Source organism: Lontra canadensis, unplaced genomic scaffold, assembly GCF_010015895.1.
Source record: "Lontra canadensis isolate GAN:19392208 unplaced genomic scaffold, GSC_riverotter_1.0 scaffold229, whole genome shotgun sequence".
Lineage (NCBI taxonomy): Eukaryota > Metazoa > Chordata > Mammalia > Carnivora > Mustelidae > Lontra > Lontra canadensis.
This window is the reverse complement of record NW_022631223.1, coordinates 405419-425797: the sequence shown is the minus strand read 5'-3', so window position 1 is coordinate 425797 and position 20379 is coordinate 405419. Positions and strand designations below refer to the sequence as shown.

Here is a 20379-nt window from a genome sequence, read left to right as displayed (position 1 = left end):
AGGGCCAGCGGCCACACCGGGAATTCCTTCCAAGAGAAATCAGATGGCCACGATTTGAGAACCCCTTGGGCTGGCTGGGGTCCAGGAGGTGAAAGGATCTGCTGCCACGGCTGCCAAGACCTTCCCGAGTCCCCTTAATAACGACGCCAGCGTCCGTGCCCACTGCTGCCCGAAGCTGGCCAGGGGCCGTCCAACGCACCTCCCCACAATGACGAACCGTCTACATGGAAGCCACGAGCCCCACACGGGTCCTGACCCTCGAAGTGCAGACTGCAGGACTGAGTGTCTCTTTTTATTTGTTTGTAATTAGTTTCAATAGAAATAGCCCCACCTGGCCTTTGGCAACTGTAGCGGATGGCACAGTTTTAAGCACCCCGTGTCACTGAGAGCACTTACTGCATGCCAGGCCCCATGCTTGGCTCTGGGAGATGCCAAGGTGACCCCCACAACTGTCTGTGGGGGATGAGGGGGATTTGGCAGGGGGAGACGATGTGCCCCCCGCCCCAGGCTGCCTTCACAGGCTGAGCAAGCCCAGAAACCCCGTTAAAACAGAAGGAACCCCAGGTCTCTCAGCAGGTGTGGGCATTCCTGGGCAAGGCCAGGTCTGGACGTCTCGTCCAGTGGCACCCTGAGCCCCCCACTATGACAGCCCAGATCTCCTTCCCACTGCAGAGGAACAATGTGAAGAATTCTCTTCACACAGCCAACTTCCCTCCCGGTTGGAAGTGTCCTCTCCCGGGCAGAGGATGGTGGCCCAGGACTGACCCAGGACCCGGTGCCCAGAGTGGGAGAGGATACACAGTGCCTGAGTCATCCACAGCTCCCAAGCTACCAGACGCTTGGGTCCTTTAGGGGCTAAGCGAGGACTGCAAGTTTCCCCAAAACAGGGGATCTGAGAATCTTAGAATCACGGGGTGTCAGAACTGGGTGTGAGAATAAATGCATCCAAGCCCAAGAACCCCAGAGGCTGGTGAGAGAGTTCAGTGGTCAGGGAGGGAGTCTGGAGCCATATGGCTTGGGTTCAAATCTGACGGGGAGCTCCTGCCAGCTGTATGGCCTTGGGCAAGTTTCTTAACCTCTCTGTTTCTCAGTTTTTCCCTTTGTCAAATGGAGACAACAACAGAGAATGCTAACCTCATAAAACTGTTGTGGGAGTAAATGAGTACATGCATTTCAAGAGCTGATATTAGCATTATGCCTTTATTCTCCCTGCAAACACACACCTGCCCACGAACCTATCTCTTTCTTTGGTAGCTAGTTCTTTCTCACCAGAGCTGAAACTGACATCTTCCCTTATTCCTCCACCATTTTCATGAGTCCTGGTCTTGCCTGCTACCCTACCACCATCACCCCTAGCCCATCTTTCATGACTGTGGGGGTTGGGGGGGGGATCACCCAGGCCAGAGTGTCCAGCCACCTCCTCTGGGCATACCCTGGGCTCCCTGTGGCTCCCTGTGACCTATTCCCAGGTCAGGGTTGGGAGGTGGTCTCTGCAGCTCACCTGGAACAAAGGGGGCTACTGAGCACCAGGCTCTGTGGAGCTGGGGACCCAGAGATGTTCGCCCTCTATGGGCTCTGGGCCTGCTCCCCAACCTGTAGCCTCCTGATCTCCTCCCCTCCCTTCCCCAGCACCACCATAGCTATTACCAAGGCATCAGTGACTTGGCCCGGCTGGGACCTGCCCTTGCTATGTCATCAGAGAAAACTGGAAAAATCTCTGGCCTCAGGGGTATCCTCCACCCAGGGCCTGGGCTGGTGTTCCTCTCACCCATCCATAGCAGCTTCTATTCCAGACCTATTCTGGCTCCTTCCTCTGGGCCTGTACACCCTAGCCTGGTCATCCCAGGGAGTTGTCCCCAATGGACCACCCAGCTCCCATATCAGACCTCAGCAAGCCCAGCTCCCTGCTGGGCTGGTGGCGGGGACCAGGAGTGAGACAGAGCTGGAAGCCAGGCCCCAGTGACACCTCTTACACCCTCCACTCTCCTGGCACGTGTATGGTCTTGGCAAGGGCTCTCTTCATCTGGTGTCTGTCTCTCTTCTATTAAATGGGGCCAAGGAAGTGTCTCAGTTCTAAAATGGTTCTAGAATTCTCTTCCACTGTCCTGAAGCCACCGTCCTCCAAAGAGCAGTAGGGGCTAGGTAGGGTTGTCAGGTGGCAAGACTGAGCGCATCGATACAGCCAAAAATGTGAGACTTGACCTCAAACCCACACCTTAAACCAAAGTTAACTCAAAAGGTACCAGAGAACCTTGAGGACACTTTGCTCAGTGAACTAAGTCAGGCACAAAAGGACAAATACTGCATGATTCCACGCATGCAGTCAAATGCATAGAGACAGAAAGCAGGATGGTAGGTGCAGGGGAGGAGGAACGGGGAGTTAGTGTTTCATGGGGACAGACTTTCAGTTTTTATGAAGATGAGAAAGTTCTGGTGATGGGCGGAGTGGGGATGGTGGAGCAACAAGACAATGTATTTATACCACAAAATGTACATCTCAGAATAATTACGATGTTAAGTGTTACATTTTACTGCAATTAAAAATAAATAAATTTTATGCGGTGCCTGGGTGGCTCAGTCAGTTGAGCAGCCGACTCCTGATTTCGGTTCAGGTCATGATTTCAGGGTCCTGAGTTCGAGCCCTGTGTCTGGCACAGAGCCTGCTTCCCTCTCTCTCCCTCTGCACCTCCCCTGCTTATGTTCTCGCAACTAAATAAATAAATAAAATCTTAAAACACAAGTTAAAAAAAAAAGAAATAAGCCTTTGTTGATTTAAAAATAACTAGTTAATTTAAAAAACTAATCACAGACTTCGATGGAAGATGGAAATCTATAAAAGCTTTTAGAATAAAACATAGGGGAAAACCTTTGGGGGCCAGGAGTCAGCAAGTTCTTGGCCACTACCAAAAGCAGCACCCAGAAAAGGGAAAACTGATCAGCTGGGCCTGATCAAACCTTAAGACGTACTTGCTTGGAAAAGACCCTGGGATGAGGACGGATAGATAAGCTATACGCTGAAGAAAAAAAAAAAATAAATTGCAAACTATGTGTCTGACAAAAGCCTAGTATCTAGAATATATAAAGAAATCTTCAAATCCCACAATAGAGGCATAAACAATGCAATTAGAAAATGGGCAGAAGACATGGACAGCCACCCCACCGAAGAGGATCTACAGACAGCAAATAAGCCCATGGAAGGCCATTCCGCATCATCAGCCATTAGGGAAATGTTCATGAAGACCGCAGTGTGATATTGCACACACCTACCAGAACGGCAAAAGCAAAAACCAGTGACAACGCTCAGTGCTGGTGAAGATGCGGGGAAACCGGATCCCTCGTGCATTGCTGGTGGAAATGCACTTTCTTACAAAGCTCAACATACGACTACCGTACATCCCCTCAATTGCATTCTGGTGCATTTATCTCAGAGAAAGGGAACCTTGTGTTCCCCCAAAACTGATACCCAGATGTCCAATGTGGTTTTGTTTGTAATGGACCTGAACTGGAAGCCACCCAGACGTCTTTCGATAGGTGAATGGTTATAAAAGAGACTGAGGCATAGGCACACCATGGAATCGGTAATAGAAAGGAACGTACCGTGGATAAACACAACACCTTGGATAGACGTGGAGGGAATAATGCTGAGCTAAAAAAGCCGATCCCGACAGGTTAGATACCGGAGGATTCCATTTATACAACATTCTTGAAATGATAAAATTGCAGGAACAGAGAACAGAAGAGAGATTGCTAGGGATGAGGACAGCGTTATGGGAGGGAGGGAAGTAAATATAGCTCAAAAAAGGTAGCACAGGAATTCCCACGGCGAAAATGTTATGTGTCATGACTGTACCAATATCAGTATTCTGGCTGTGATATTGTACTGTAGTTTTGCAAGCTGTTGGAGAAAGCCAGACAAAGGGATACTGGATCTTTCTGAGTTCTGACCCCTACGTGTGTATTTATAATATGTCGACATCTGAAATTTAATTTAAAAATACAAGAAACCCAGAAAGATTTGAATTTGTGGTAAACAACAAAGAGCTTTTTAGTGTAAGTCTGTCCCACATAATATTTGGGACATACTCATACTAAAACATAATTTGTCATCTCGAATTCAAATTTAACTGGGAGTCCTGTATTTTATCTGGCAATCTTACTCCTGAGAAATTCCCCAAGGTAAGAGCAGATACTTGTCATTTTACTCATTTCCTCAACAAATATTTCTGAGCTCTTACTATAAGCCAGGCACTGTTCTAGGCACAGGGAATGCACCTGTGAACCTACATCATCCCTACCCGGGGACTGACACTGCAGTGGAAGAAGACAGGCAATAAACACATAATGAGCTGTGTAAATAAGATCATCTCATATGGTGGTGTGACATAGAAAATAAAGCAGGGGAGTGTACAAAGAGAGCTGAGGCAGATGTAGGGGAGGAAAGTCAGGGAGAGGGGGTCCCTGAGAAGGGGACATCTGAGCAGAGACCTGAAGGAAAAGAAGGAGCTAGTTATGCAAAGATTGAGAGACGAGTATTCCAGACAGCAGAAAGAGCATGTGCAAAGGCCCCGGGGCAGGAATAAGACTGGCAAACTCTAGGAGTGTGTAATTTCAGACAGAGTTGGTGTCCACTGGTCCTAAGAACCCTGTGTCCTCCCCTTCCCCACATGTCAGATCTAGAAACCAAAGCCCAGGAAGTCAAGATTTGTCTAAGGCCACCATTGACCCATGCCCCTCAATTTTGGCTTGAAGCGTTTCCATCTGGGAAGGTGAAAACCCACATCTGCACTTGGATCTGGAGCAGAAATGGAGGCCAGGGAGGCCCAAGGAGGTCTCCTCACAGCCTCACCTGGTCAGCTGGCTTCAGGCCAGGCAGGACTTGGCTCCTCTGGCTCTCAGCGTGCCACCGCGGACCACTCTATCTGGTCAAATATGCAAGTGGCCCTCCGGAGGATGGAGAGGAGCATAGCTGAGTAAACCTTATCTGGGACCCGCCCCAGCTACCAGGGGCCAAGTCCCCAGTGTCCCCTGACTCATAGGCCCGCCTGCAGTCAGGGCAGGGTGGGAATCCCGCTCCCAGGAGCACCCAGACCAGACGGGGCAGGGCAGGAAAGGACAAGACCGACCCCCACCCTCCCTCCCATGAGCAAGAGGCTGGGCAGGGACTGGAAGGTGACTTCTCACTCCAGTGGAATTCCATCCCCCTGAGCTCACCTCCCTTGGAGCAAGCAGCACATTCCAGCAGGGCCAGCCCCATCCCAGCTGGGCCCCCGTCCCCAGGGCTGCCTCTATGGGGCTCAGTCACCAGGCTCCCAGGAAGGGATTGCCGGGGGCCCCTCCCTCCCTCAAGGCCCCCAGAACTGCGGCACGCTTCCCTTTGCACAGCAAGACCTCCGACAGCCTGCCCTGCCAGGTGCAATATTGTTGTGGAGGCTCTGAGAGGTGGGGCCTCTAGCCCCCTGGCTGGGGTTCCAGAGTTGGAATCTGGCAGAGGCTGGGCTTCTCTGCACCCCCACGGGGGGCATTCTACTCATGCAGGGGAATGCATCTAGAAGGGCCCATCCCTGGCTCTGCTTCCACCTCCATGGCTGCTCTTTTGCTCCCCATAGTCCACCTGCCCAGTGCTCATTTCCCCAGGGCTGTGCCCGGCTCTCCTGCTTTCCCACTTGAATCCTCCCCTGGGCAAGCCTACCGAACTCCAGGGCTTCTGTTACTGCCTCCTGCTGGTGGCTGCCTGGAAGTGGTTCCAGCCAAGACCTCTCTACAGAATTAAGGAAGGTACAGGCATCCAGAATGCCCCTGGGTGCCCCCACTTGCAGCCCACAGGGTCTCCTAGTCCCAAAGGAACCCTAATCAATTTCCCCTGAGACTGGTCTCCCCCCGCTCCAGGTCCTGACCCCAGTGAGAAGTGGCACCCACCCATCCGTCCCAAACACAGCTCAAAGTGCATCTTGTCTATTCTGCTTCCTAAATGGCTGTCCCTCCCCACTCCCCTGAGGCCCCCCCGCTGGGTTTGGGCAGATCTTGGTGCCCTGCCCCCTTCACCCTGTTCTCCACTGTGTCCCAGAGAGGGCCAGAAATCTGCCCAGACACTCTCCGACCAAAGCTCCTTCGGGAACCTCCTGGAGGGGGAAAGGGAAGGTCTCACTCCTTGAGCTGGCATTCAAGGCCCTGCATTTGGTCCTAGCTCCCTGTACAGTCTCCTCACCTATTACCCCTCTCTCCCAGGCATACCGAGCACCCCACCGCTGCCCGCACTGCCTAAATTATCCTCCTCCTTCCCACCTGCCTTGTGAATAGGACTCCTACTTAGCCTTCAAAGCCCTGCTCAGGATCCCCTTCTTCTTCCTAGAGGTCTCCAGACTAGCTCATCTCCCCAAAAGGCTGGAAAGAATTCACGCAAAGCCACAGATTCCACCACCCAAAGATTTCAGTCCCATGCCTCCAACACCTCTCTCCCTCCCAGCCAAAGATCCTATGATTCCCAACTCCACCTGTGAGGATGTGGACCTAATATTCTACAACCCCAACCTGAACAGTCTGGGATTTCAACCCAGAAATATTATGGCCCTAAAATGCCAGTAGACAGAGACTGCAATTCTAAAATCACTTTCCTGAAAGAGCTGTCGGGAACCACCCTCTGCCCCCTTGATCTTCTCACCTGGCCACTCTCACTCGACCTTGTGGACCACACAGCTGCAGGAGACGATGCGGGGAGGAAAAGCCCTGATGGCCTGCAGCACTGCTGCCACCTCCCTAGGCCCAGGGCCCACATCTCCAGTGGGGAGCGCCTGGCTCCTCCCGGGCTCACACCCAAGCTGGAAATCTGTAAGGGGAGAGTGCCCCATAGCCTTTACTTTCCCTCATCTGCCAGGTGAGGCAGTGGGCTGCCCCGGGTCCCCCCTCATGGGGCCTGCCACCGCCTCTGCCCCTTAGGACACGTACCCTTTCCCCGACTTCCTCCTCCCTTTCTCTCTCACCGCTGCCAACAAGCCCAGAGCCCGCAGTCGGGTTGAGTCTTGTCTTCTCACAGTAGGAGCAAGGGAGCCAGTGATAAACACATCTGTGATCCTTTCCAAGATGCCCAGCCAGGAGCAGCTGTGGGCTGGCGCCCTTTCTCCTGCCGGCTCTCTACTTCTGCTGTGCATGGGGCCCATGGAAGCCTGTTGCAGGGAAGGCCCCGTGGTGAGAACTAATGCCTTTGAATTAATAGATTGCACACTGCCAGACCCTATGGCCATCTCCTCCTGGTGCCCTTACCTGGCCCTGCCCAGCACCTGGGAATTAGATGGCTCAATGGAGGCCTCAGATAGGGAGGGGACCCAGAGCTGATAGACACACTGAGCCTTCCTAACCCCCAGCTAAGTGGCTGTCCTTGCTTCTGACCCCTTGGATATGTGCCTGGGCCTCCAGGGTGCCCTGGAGCAGGGTGTGGGTCTGGCACCTGCAGGGCTAGGCTGGGAAGCTGCCTTCCCATTGTGCTCTGCCTGAGTGGTATGGCCACTGCCCTGGGTGGCCTCCGTTTGTACCCCACAAATGGGCCGGACTGGTAGTAGTTCAGGCCTTTCCCTATGTATGCTGGGAAGTTCCAAATTCCACCTCCGTGCTCTGGAAAATACTTAGTGCCTGGGTGAACGGCTGTTCCAGAAGGCAGCTCAAGGGTTCTCCCAAACCAGAGTTAGTAGGTATGGTGAGCATCCCTTCAGCTCTGTGTCCCTGAGCTGGGACAGTTACACCTGCTCAAAAACATCAAATTAGACCCGGCTCGATCTCTTCCCAGACCCTGTTCCTCATCCTGTCCAAGGCCTCACTCTGCCTCCCCGGGAGTCAGTGCCTAGGACTTCTGCTCCTCCTCTGCTCCAGAACCTTCCGTGGCTCACCAGTGACCATCAGGTACGCAACTATTCACTCCGTATATATGTGGATGCCTCTGTATGCCAGGCTCTGGTGTGTAGCCGTGCACGAGACACACAGGGTCTCTGTCCACATCAGGCTTATGGTCTAGGAAGAGGAGAAACCCCAGAACAAGGCAACATCTGAGAAAAGGCTAGGAAGGAATTGAAAGGGAAGTTTCTCTGGGGAGAGGACATCTGAGCTGAAACTTGAACAGCAAGAAGAAAGCAGCCACAGGAAAAATCTGAGGGCAGAATGCAAGGCCCTCACTCCTTAGCTTGGCAAGTGACCTTGAGGCTCCTCGGCTGCTGTGACCCCTTCAGGGACCCACAGACTAGTCCCCCTGGGCCCCTGAACTGGCCCTAAGTCCCCACCTCTGGGCTTTTGGTCCCTAGATCCCCACAACAGACTTGGGCTATCTTCACCTCTCTTTTCTGCCTCGCCCAACCTCACTCATTTTGGGGGCCCCCTCCTCCAGGAAGCCCACTGAGGTTGGTTTCATGAACTCTGACAGCTCCCAGCATCGGCATCACCCCAGAGCTGCCTGGAACAGCAATCATGGCCATCACGCATGTTGCAGTGGTGTGGCTTCTAGACCCCTCTCCCCTGTGACGTCACAGAGCCTTTCTTATCCCAGGCTAAGAACTCTCTCCTTTAGTTCTCCCAGGGGCCCAAACAGGTAGGCACAGGGAGAGGGAAGTCACTTGCCTTCCTTCCATCCGCCTTCAGGGAGTAAGAGCTGCTAGGGCAGGAGGGAGCCTGGGAGCTGTGACCTCAGCCCTAAGGAGTGATGTGACCACAGAAACAGGAAAGAATGAATAACTGAGAACCCTGGAGGGGTGTGCTGGCCCCAGGAAGGCGCTCCCGGCCATGGGACTGAATAGGCAGGACCTCACACTTTACTCCAGGACACCATCCTGGGGCGGGCCAGGTGAGCAGCTCTGCAGGAGTGATTCACCGCCGCAGCCTGGGTGGCTCTGACACACAGGATGTGGCAGGAGGCCGGAGAGGTGGAGGAGGGTGGGGGACCTGAAGACAGCAGGAAGGGCCAGCAGACCGGTCTCCTTCCTCTGCATGCCAGGGGGGGCTGCTTCCCTGCAGGTGTGCGGGCTACCCCCAACACCACTTGCCAGACACACTCCCTCGAACGTGACACACGTTTGCACAATCTGTAATCCCACCCAACCTGGGCAGAGGACTAAGTATGTGCCAGGCCCTGGGGTAAGAGCTCTCCACCTCAGCCCCAAGGACACTCTGGCCAGCTCTGCTTCCTTGCCGTGAAGGAAGGAGTGACAGAGCCAGAGTGGGAACCCAGGGGGCTGCGGCAGCACGTGGCGAGCCAAGAAAGTCAGTTGGAGAGCCAGACGTGCTGGGTTCGGATTCTGGCTTGGCTCCTAAGCTCTGGGAACCTCTGTATGTTACTTCACAGCTCTGTGCCTCCATGTCTTCACCTGTGAAACAGGGACAAGGACAAGGCCATTCACAGGGACACCTTAAGGACTAAGTGAGCTGATACACACCGGGAGCCAGAAGGCAGCCCGTTCCACGGACGTGCTCTTGCAGCACAAGACTTGGGCCACGTCATCACCTGTCCCCGAAATGAGCAGCTTGAGGCCCACACTCGGCTGGGAGATGGAGGTGTCTGAGACTCTGGCGATTTTTCTTTTCATCTTTTCTGTAGCTTTTAAGAGTCTGCTGGTGACTACCAGTTCTCAGTGCCAACACTTAAAAATTACACGTCAAGTCTGAGTCTGGCTGGCATTCCTGCATTCCTGCAGGGCCCCAGCAGGTGGGAACCAAGCTGGAGTCTGGTGAAAGGGGCCTGGGTTCGCTGGTTCACCATCATCTGATGCATGGTTTCCCTCACTCTCATCACTCCTGCTCCTGCCTGGCCCCCGTGGCCTATGGTGGTGCTCACACATGTCTTGTCCCTGCAGTGGTCCGTCCCCCACCCAGATGGCATGGAGCCCCCCTCCCTGTCTGCTTGGTTCTCAGGCACTTCGCTATGGAGCTCCAACCAGTCCCCAGAGACTTTCCTCTCCCAGCACCTCCAGGGCCTGGGAGCTCCAGGGTGGGCCCCGAGTACCTTGGCCTTCACAGGCACTCCCAGAACCTGGTCCCAACCTCAGGCCTCTGTCCTGGAACACTGCCCACACCAAGCAGCACTAACCTGGGTGCCCCGAGTCACCTGGTCAAGATACCTGTGCTTGAATACTTCTTGGGACGGGGAGCTCACTTTCTTGATATCTTAATCTGTTTCTCCATGGCCCTGGCTTGTCCTAACACTGGTAGGACCTGCCTCTCTGTGACCTCAGTCCCCACGGGCCCTCAATCCATACTCTGGGCCTGCAGACCCTTGTACTCCCTTGCCTTGGGACAGCCAGCTCCTCATGGGACAGGGTGTCCAGCCCCCTTTCTATTCCAGCCACCTCTGCTAGAAATACCCTGAAACATCCCTGACTCTCTTCTATAAAGAACCCAGAATCCAGGAGGATCTGAGGAGACAATAAAGATGGAACAGTTGCCTCCCTTATTTTGAGCTCCAGATCTTGGTTAAGGTGACCAAGGACATTTTAGCGGCCCTGGCAGAACTCACCTCAACCCGTCCCCATCATCAGAGTTGTGTATAGCTGATTTTTGTGGACCCAAGGACTTCACATCCGTCCCTCCCTCTTTCCATCCTGCCGAGTTACATCCAATTGATTTTAACAGAGATTCGCTTATTCAGTCCCACCAGTAACCGACATGCTTTATGCCATACACAGGTCCTGACCAGCAGCAAATGGACAACAGCATCAAGCAGAACGAGGCTGAGGGCAGAGCCCTGTGGTTCGCCACCAGAGACCCAACACCAGCCATTAGGGATCAGCTGTTTTCCCGAACGTCTGCAAGAGCTGCCCGGCTCCCCTCCCTGGCCGCCTACCTTTCGGCCTGCCTCGTTATTGTGTAAGTTCATGAGAGTCCGGGCATTCTGCTTGATCTCCCGGGCATCCACAAAGACCTTGGCGAAGCCGATGCCGTAGCGGATGTCGGCAGAGCAGCCACCCCACTTCCAGCCCTCGTCCCGGTGGTACTGGCCTTGCTTCTCCTTGTCGCAGCCACAGTCACTCAGATTGCCTTGGGTACAGGCAGCTGTGATGGCATGGGCCACCCCAGCGGCGATGATGGCGTATGTGAAGGCAGCCTCCCGGCTCCCTGTGAGGGGAAGAGTAGGAAGACGGGGGTCAAGTCCAAGGCACCCCGGCAGAAGGCCAGACTTGGGTAAGAAGGGGAGCTGCTCTCACTGAGCACCATTCCTGACCTTCCAGAAATCTCCATCATGGGCTGATGGCCCTGCCTGATGACACCCCACTCCCCCATGCACACATCCACCCAGTCCCATCACTAATGCCCCTGGGCGTCAACTGAGCAATGCACGAGAAAGGCACACTGGCCAGTTGTCCAGCCTTTGGAAGATCGGATTAGGGGACCCCTCTGTTGATGACCACCCACTGCCCACCACCCTTGACGTAGCTGTGTAAACTGTGCACCCGTGCACACTCATAGTATCTGGCGACACACCATAGCAGCATTTCTTAAATACCTACGGTATGCACAGAGGCCAGGGCTTAAATCCCAGGAACGGGAATCCCTGGCTCTGTGTCTTTCAGCCAGCCATGACCCCTCCCTGTGCCTCAGTCTCCTCAGCTGTAAAAAGGAGACAGAGCGAGTGTACTTTCTCAGAGCAATGATGGAGAGCATTAAGAATTTGTCCATGTCAAGCTGTCAGCTCCATACCTGGCTCACAGCACCTGCCCAACACAGCAGGTCTTAGGCTCATGGTCCCTATTATTATTGCTGTGGGTCACCTGACATTTATAGGTCCAGCCCCTCCTCTTCACCACGGCCTACTCACTAGACTGTGAGCCTCTCCAGGGAAGGCTGGCCCCCCTTCATGTCTGTGTCCTCGGGCATCAGTCTGATACAGAATGCAAGGGCTAGGGAAGGGGAGAGGGACTGCCCACAGTCAGGATGGAAAGGGGCAGGAAGGAACCTGGACAGGAAGGTTCAATGTGGGGAGGGGCTCTGGGGAGCACTGAGGCTGTGTTTTCCCACAGGTCTTCCTGGCTGTCTGGAGATGGCCCTGCCAGGAGGCTGGGAGTGGTCAGTAGGGATTTACAAAAACTCTGCAATAGGGTGCCAAGGTTTTAAGTGGTAGTGGAAGGGTCCTGAGTAGCTGAGCACAGCAGTGCTGTCCCCCTGTCTCTTAACCTCTCTGAGTCTCAGTCTCTCCATCTGCAAAATGGGTTCAAGAGCAGCGTCAGGACGGAAATGAACCCAGGCATGGGAAGCCCCAGGTGAGCGCTCAGCAAGTTAGCTCTTGCAGTGGGGTAGAGTGGAGGTTAGGGAGGACTCCCTGGAGGAAGAGTCTCCACACAGATGAAGCAGGGTCCACCACTCAGGAAGGGGCAGGGAGAAGGGTTCCAGGGTGTTGTGATGTAGATGACCTCAGCGGGGGTGGGGTGGGGGGAATGGCTGATGAGTGGGTGAGGCAGCCTCCAAGCTGCTTCCGGCCTCAGATCACGCTGACCTATGCTCAGGTAGATGATTTCCCCATCCAACCGTCATCCACCTCCAGGCTTCCCTCACCCAGGGAAGTTGTGTCTTAGCAGACACAAACAACCTGCCTCCGCACCCCATCCCCAGCCACCACCCTCGAGCTCTACAGACACAGATGCCTGTGTTCACCTGTGGGATGGGTTTACTACACCAGAGCCCTTGGCTCTGATGTTCCACGCCAGCCCATCCCTGGTACCCCTGTTCACACAGGGCTTCCAATCCCAGATCTACCACTTCCCGCCTATGCCTTAGGCAAGTTTGTCCTCCTCTCTGAGCCTCAGTCTCCCTGCTTGGGAAATGCAAGCGATGCCAGTGTCTACCTGAGAGGAGTTGTTGCGAAGTTCTGGTAGTGTGTGTGACAATCTTAGCCCGGTGCCTGGGTCAACAGACACCCCCACCCTGGGCACTCTCTTTTTAACTGCATCTCAACCTCTGGGGCATGGAGAAGGACATGATTTGAGCACCTCCCAGATTCCTGGCTCTAAACACATCAACGATCATATCAGTATTAGAAACCATAAGTGTGTCACAAGTGCCCTGCAGAGGGCTGGGCACAAAGTGGCATCGACAGCGGACACATGCACAGACTCAACCTCCGGGCAGGCTGGATACCTGACAATGGTTACGTGAAATTAAGAAATGTTGCGTAAGATCTTCCAATGCATGGTAGAGCTTCCCGGGAAGGAAAGGGAACCCGTGGGGGTCATGTGTAGGAGAGAGAACTGACCACCAGTAGGGCAAGCAGGAACAGAAGGTGGCCATCTCATGTTGCTGGGCTCTGTAGAAAAGGGAACTGACGAATTAAGGCCTCAAGGACCAGTGATCGGGCCCTGAGTCCCACCAGGGCAGGACATTGGAAAGGAGCTAGTACTTGATGGACAGACTCCCAGAAAGAGGGTAGATTGGATGGGACGCCTGGGTGGCTCAGTTGGTTGGACAACTGCCTTCGGCCCAGGTCATGATCCCGGAGTCCCAGGATCGAGTCCCGCATCGGGCTCCCAGCTCCACGGGGAGTCTGCTTCTCTCTCTGCCCTTCTCCTCACTCATGCTCTCTCTCACTATCTCTCTCTCAAATAAATAAATAAAATCTTTAAAAAAAATTTATAAAAAAAAAAAAAAGAGGGTAGATTGGAAAAATCGCCCCCTTCCCCAACACGTACACGCCCCCAGCAAAGCTAGACAACAACAAGCAGGTCTGACATAGGCAGAACAGGAGGTGCGAGGGTGAGGGATGAGGAAACCAGAACCTCCTGGGACCTGGGAGACTTGCCCTTGCCTTTGAGATTTGGCTCCGAATTGTCCCTCTGCATGCTCAGAGGCTGCCAGTTAAGGGCGAAGACTGGCCCCAGGCTGGTGATTCCCTAAGACCCCTGGAGAAGCAAAGACAAAGTGCCCAGGCACCAGCTCCCAGCACAGACTATCAGACACACAAGAAAATAATATACTGGAGACAGCCAACAGTGCGATTAGACCCTCAGTGACATCAAAGAAAAGAATCATCAGATGGAGCGTATACAGAGAACAGGATGAGGGGCCTGGGGTCTTCCCCATTCCACCACTTGCCAGCTGTGTGACCTCAGGTGAGTCACCTAAACTCTCTGTGCTCCAGCTCCTCAGCCATAAAATAGGGATGGCAACCACCCACTTTCTTAGGGTAGCTGAGAGGATGAGAAAAACTAATAAAGGTAAAGCATTAACACAGCCTTGTATGAAGAAGGAGCCCCCAATATTAGATGTATTACAATTTCTATTGATGATGGTAGGAACTGCTCTCCGTGAGAGGCTGGGGAGGTTGGAGGAACAGGGGCCAAGAGAAAAGTCCAGCTTGTCCAGGCCACCCATCCAATAGGCAGCAGAGGTGAGCTGCAGACACGGCTTCTAGACATCTCATAGAGATCAAGAACATCCGCAGGATTTAAATGACTTGTGCAGCGGGCACAGCTGGCGGGCTCCGGAAGCTGAAAGGAGACTGGGTGCGCTTTATCAGACTAAGAATGGGGTATGCAAATTAAGGAGGGGCGGGGAGTCAGGCTTGTCATCTGAGCCTTGCCCTTCTTCCAGACTCCTCCCTGGGGGTGGGGCCAGGGTTATGGTGAGGAGGGGCAGGACCAGCACCCTTCCTGGTAATTTTGTGCAGGGCTGCTCTAACCCCTGTGCTTGATGGTCCCCTGGTCTCTCTGAGCCCCCTGAACAGCACACAGAGATGCAGACGGTGACGGACGGACAGCTACCTAAACATGGTTTCAGTTCCCAGGCACCTCCCTTAAGGTTGGGGAAGTTGTACCTTGACAACATTTAACTCCCCTGAGTTCAAGGTGGAACCCCCACACCAGAGTGAAGTCCCATCATGGGCCAAGGTCTTCCCCTCCATGCCAAGCCAGCCCTCACCTCAGCATCTACTTCCCGCAAAGAAGCCAACTCTGTGGTTTCAGAGTTCTCAGGAACCCAGGTATTGGCTGCTCAAGTCCAATGCCTCTGGATGCTATAGGGTCACTGTGAACCCCTGACATTGACCTTGACATTGGGTTTGCCCGCCAATATCAGACTGGCACTGCCCAGTCCCACCTCCCTTTCTTCCCACCACCCACCTGAACACTGAGGATACTGGCCTGGGCATCAGGCAGGCTGCATAACTCACATCAGGTCTGTTAACTTCCTGAAGCCTCTGTTGCTTCCTCTGTGAAATGGGCATAATGACAGCATCTGTGCACCATGGGCTATGTAAGTAGACTGAATCATAGAACAAGGGGAAGGTGCTGAGCACAGAGCCTGGCATGTAGCAAGTGTTCAGGAAATGCCAGACATCATGGTTGTTTTTGATATTATTACTTCCGAGCCCCATTTTGCTCCGTGATGCCCTGGAGGTCAAGACAGCCTCACACAGAGGCAAGTGCATGGGGCTGATCCGGCCTAGTCTGTCTCTCTGCTCAGCCACGATCTGGATTCCCAAGGGGACAAGGACAATGTTTGGCTCACTGCCCCCTGCCTTTTTTTTAGCTCCCACCACAAGATGTGAGGGATGAATGAATGAGCAGGCCTGCATTCCAGCTGTAAACCTGCCAGAAGCTTGATGACTTTGGGTAAGTCACTTAACCTCTCTGCCCCTCCATGTCCATGTCTGTTAGTATTACCTATTTCTGTAGGAGGAAATATATACCACCTGGCACATAGCTGGTATTTAAATGTTAGTGAGTGTTACAGTGATGATAACTGATGAACTTACAGGCACACCGTTGGGAGGGAGGTACAGAAACTCTCTCCACCCCTAATCTAGTTTTCTCCATGGCCCTTCCTGCCATCTTAGATTTATGTGTTGATCATTTGTTCCTCATACACCATTCCCACTCCCACTGTCCCACTGGAGTAGAATTTCCTTGAAGGCAAGCACTCTGTCATATTCCCCATTGGGTCCCAAGAATGACACATAGTAGGTACGTGGTACATTCTGTTGCATGAATGGGTGCAGGAGTGGATGGATGGATGGACGGATGGATGGATGAAGATTCCAAACAGTGGCCAACAACCACGTGACCTTTTTTTAGGGCTTATTTGCCAAGCGCCCTGCTAGGCACTTCATAAAATTAAGTTCACCTAGTCCTTAGGAAGACCACCCCAGGTGAAGTTCAGAGAGGGTCTGACAGCCTTCTCCCCCAGAATATCTGCACAGAATTAGCCAGAGGCTGGGGTGGGGGGATTGTGGAGTTTTGCGGTGGGGGGGAGAAGGGCACTGAGCACCTACTATGGGCCAGACCCACACTTGGCTCTCTGTGTGGTATCTCCCAAAAGCCCCATCGGTAGACGCCATTCCCCACAGTGTTACGGAGGAGGAGACTGAGACTGAGAGGTAGATGTGATTCACTGAGGGCCCACACCTACAAACTGGCCAGAACCGGGACTCCAGGCCCAAGTGTCCTTTCTCAGTCCCACCCGCCTCCCTTCCTGGCTTTTTGAAGCATCTGAAAGCCCATGGGTAACAGAGATTTCTTTGGCTTAAGGCATGGATGCTTATCAAAATGCCATTTGTTATCAGTTAAAACGTATCAACAAATAATTTATAAGACCACTGAAATCAGATGGCTTGCTAAGCTAAGAACAGGTTTTGATGGCAGGAAGAATGTAGAAAAGGACGCTTAAATTATTTTTCAAGATTTTAAAAAAAAATTTATTTGAAAGAGAGCACTAGAGAGAGAGAACAAGAATGAGTTGGGGGGCAGAGGGAGAGGGAGAAGTAGACTCCCCACTGATCAGGGAGCCCGATGTGGGGCTCGATTCCAGGACCCTGGGATCATGACCTGATCCAAAGGCAGACACTTAACTGAGCCACCCAGGTGCCCCAAGGATCCCAAAATCTTAAAACCTCACTCCCAGGGTGAGAGGCTATGTAACAGCCTATCCATTCGTGCCTCCTGCACCCATCCCAGATGAGTAACAACATCTTATTTTATCAATGGGGAAACTGAGGCTCAGAAAACGGATTTACCCAGGCAGAGCCAGGATGCAAACTTGAAGGTCACCTGCTGTCTCCAGCCATTCCAGGGGACTGCTCTAGACCCTGACCATGCTCGGGACTCCCAGCACAGCCTCTGTCTCATCTGCATGAGGAAGCCCCTTCAGCTGGGTAATTTCCTGAATGCCACCTTGTTTGTCTCTTAGGAGACATCTGCAAGAGTGTGTCTAGGATATCTGTTTTATTGCTGCAGAAACTATGCCCAATGGCATATTTCATAATAACCATAGCAAAGTAAAAAAAAATGCTTACTAATTTCAAGGCTCTTCCCTAAACACTCATTATAGATCAACTCGATCCTGGCAACTATCCAATGAGGTGTGGACCATTATGGTCATCATTTTACAAATGGGGAATCTAAGGTCCAGAGAGGTGATGCAACCTGCAAGGATTTAAACCCAGTTGGCTGGGCTGCAGAGTCCAACCCACTCTCCTGCCCCAATGCCATGATACCCACTCAGTCCTACTGAACCCAGCCCTGGCTCTTTCCCGGGTCTTCTGCACAAAGCCAGTGAGCAGCACACACTGGGCTTGGCCATTGCTGACCACGTGCCCTCCAAGAACAGACCTACCCCTCTCTGCTTAGACCATCCATCTGTCCCTTCTACCCATGAGCCGAGGAAGAACCTCCACCAAATCTCTTTGACCAAGCCATGTGCCATGTTCCTTCACTCCACAGATATTTCTTGAGCACCTACTAGCTGGGGCTCTGGGGACACCAAGAGGAGAGATTCAGATACAGCCTTACCTCCGTAGGGAGACAGACAACAAAATCACATTATTCAGTGGCAGCTGAGGACTCTGATGAACATACAACAGAGCAGTGCTGGGAGCAGGGGGCAACTGGGGTGGCTCGGAGGGGCCAGTCATGCAGCTCTCTCTGTGGGTCAGAGGGCTCCAGGCCCATGTGATGACCCTGGCATGATCTAACCAATGGCAGAAGCAGGTAAATCAGGAACACAGGGGAGCTGAAGCTAGGTCCACCATCCTGCCCTGCACAGAGGCTCCCCATGTCCCCAGAATCAGAAAATAGACTCCTAGAGCCACAGAGAGAAAGCCCATGGGTTCCTCCTGGAATGATAGGTTCATGGAGACCAGGAGTCTCAACCAAGGTCACCAGTGACTCAATGAGACCAGGGGGACTAGACTCAGGCTCTCCTGGCTCCTGCATGGGGTCCCCACCTTCACCCCATTCCTCCTTAACTCTCCCCCCACCTCCAACCCCATCTTCCTTAACTCTCGGTGCAGGTCAGTTTTCCATCCGGAAGCCCCAGTGGCTTGCTTCAGCTCAAAGCTTGGATAAGATGGGTCTTGTCCGTCCCTCCTCTCTACTCTTTATTCAGCTGGGTGACCCTGAGCAAGGACTCTGTCTCCTTGAGTCTCAGCTTGCCCATATGTGAAATAGGAACCACCAGGAGGACACTGGCAAGTTGCCGTGAAGGGTCAATGCAGCCTCTGGGTAAAGAGAAGGTGCTCAGTAAAGCACTGTGTTAACACTGAGGGAAAACGGGGAGTCTGGCTAATGCCCTCCACACAGCCCAGCTCCATAATGATCCCAGCGGGTACAGAGGAAATAAACTGATGAGCCAGTCTGCCCAAAAGATTCCATTCCACCGCCCTGTGCAATCGCTGTAAATGGCTTGCACCGGAATATTATCTGGGTGTATTTATGGTATCTTACTGGAAACCACAAAGTGCATTGTATTTTTTTTTTTCTTTTGCTATTTAAAGCCAGTGGGTCAGAGAGTGAGCAATCTGCCGTGACACGAGCTGAAATATATGATGATTTGGAAAATATACAGATGGAAAAAGGCTGCTTTTGCCAGTCCCGTAGCATGGCCGCTCACAGCTCTTCTGGGCTCGGAATGCCACACAGCTGGCTGTCTCCAGCCAGAGGACACACAGAGCCTCTTGGTGAACAATTGAAGAATCGGGGGTGTAGGGAGTACCTGTCTGGGCTGAGGCTGGTTAAGATAAGGTCAGTAGAGCTGGAAACTGGGAGAGGGGCGTGTGCAGTTGGATCCAACTGCGTCAGATCCAACCAAGGGTCTCTCCTCCCCCTGAGGCACACACCTCCGACTACCCACGAAGTGTCAACGTCTGCCCCTCCTGCTTCCGTGCCTTTGTGTGTGCTGTTCCCTCAGCTTGGACATGCCCTTCTTCCCATCTGCCTGGTGATGGGCAGATGTAGCCAGGGCTTAGAAGCAGGACTCTGGACACCAATAAATCTGGGTTCGAGTGGCAGGACCTTGAGTGAGTTAATTGACCTCTCAAAGGCCTTCGTTTCCTCCTTTGTAAATTGGGAATATGGGGACCTTATAAGGTTGTTTGGATGGTGAAAAAAAACGAAAGCTCATGACAGACTCGGTCCACACCAGGTAAGGGATCAATAAACAGTAGCTTTCACAAGATGCATGCTTGGTTAACCCAATTCTTCAGGACGCAGCTGCAGGGTCCCCTCCCTGAGGGAACTTGCTGATCGTCCCTCCCTCTGATTGTGGCCCAGAGCCTTCACTTTCCTCACTTTGTGCTGAATTGAATTCTGTCCCTTCCCAGTAGGTTGTGGAGAGCAGGATTGTTTCTCTGAGAAGCGTCCACAGTCGCTGAATGAATGACAGTGCGTGTAAAAGCGTGTAAGCATGTGAGTGTGTGTGTCTGCCTGTCCACCATATGAGAGCTGGAAAGAGAACATTAGAACAAAAGATTCATCTCAAAGAATAGCGTCAGGAGGGCTAAAACCCAGGATGAACTGAGGCTTGCAAAAAAAATGCAAACGAGACAAAAAGTCCTTTGTTCACTGCTTCTAAGCAAGAATAGGGAAAGAATAGGTCTTTCGCTGGGGCAAGATGGCGTATTGTTAAGAAATGGCGCCGAGAAAGTGGAGCTAGCCCGCCCCTTGCTTCTGTCTCTTTCCTTCACTGGAAAGGCCTTCGAATCTGTCCCTCCACGCAGCCATTAGCTCACCAGACATGTGCTCTAGTCTCTTTCACTGCCCAAAATGGGCAAAAAAAAGACGGAGCCATTTGTGTGAGGGGCAGATTCCCAGAGAAGGGATCTGAGGCCCAGCAGGTCACTCCAGGGAGAGAGGGAGAGCTGCTCAAGTGACTGTTCTCGAGAAGTGGTGACAAATGCCACCGGAGCAGAAGTCCAGAAATGCTTCCGAGTCACCTGGTTTGCAGACACAGGAAGGTGGTAATCCCCTCCCGGGGCCTGAATCCTAGGTCACTGGTGCCCATCCCTGGAAAAATTCTGGCGGGAGAGTACCAAACAGGAGGCCGTGAGTATCTGGAAAAGAATGCAGCCGTCCCCAGGAGCACACATCGGGAAATCACCGTTTCTTTGTTGACAATGATGCTGGGGACATTGCAAATTTCTCTATGTGC

General features: G+C 52.9%; 1 protein-coding gene across 1 annotated transcript in view; it reads right to left on the bottom strand.

Moving 5' to 3' along the window:
- The window catches only part of WNT7A (Wnt family member 7A), a 60540-nt gene that overhangs the window by 25891 nt on the left and 14270 nt on the right, over positions 1-20379 (bottom strand). Inside the window, exon 3 of the mRNA XM_032849442.1 lies at positions 10814-11085. Within this exon, the coding sequence (XP_032705333.1) occupies positions 10814-11085 (272 nt within the window). The remainder of the gene's footprint in view (positions 1-10813; positions 11086-20379) is intronic.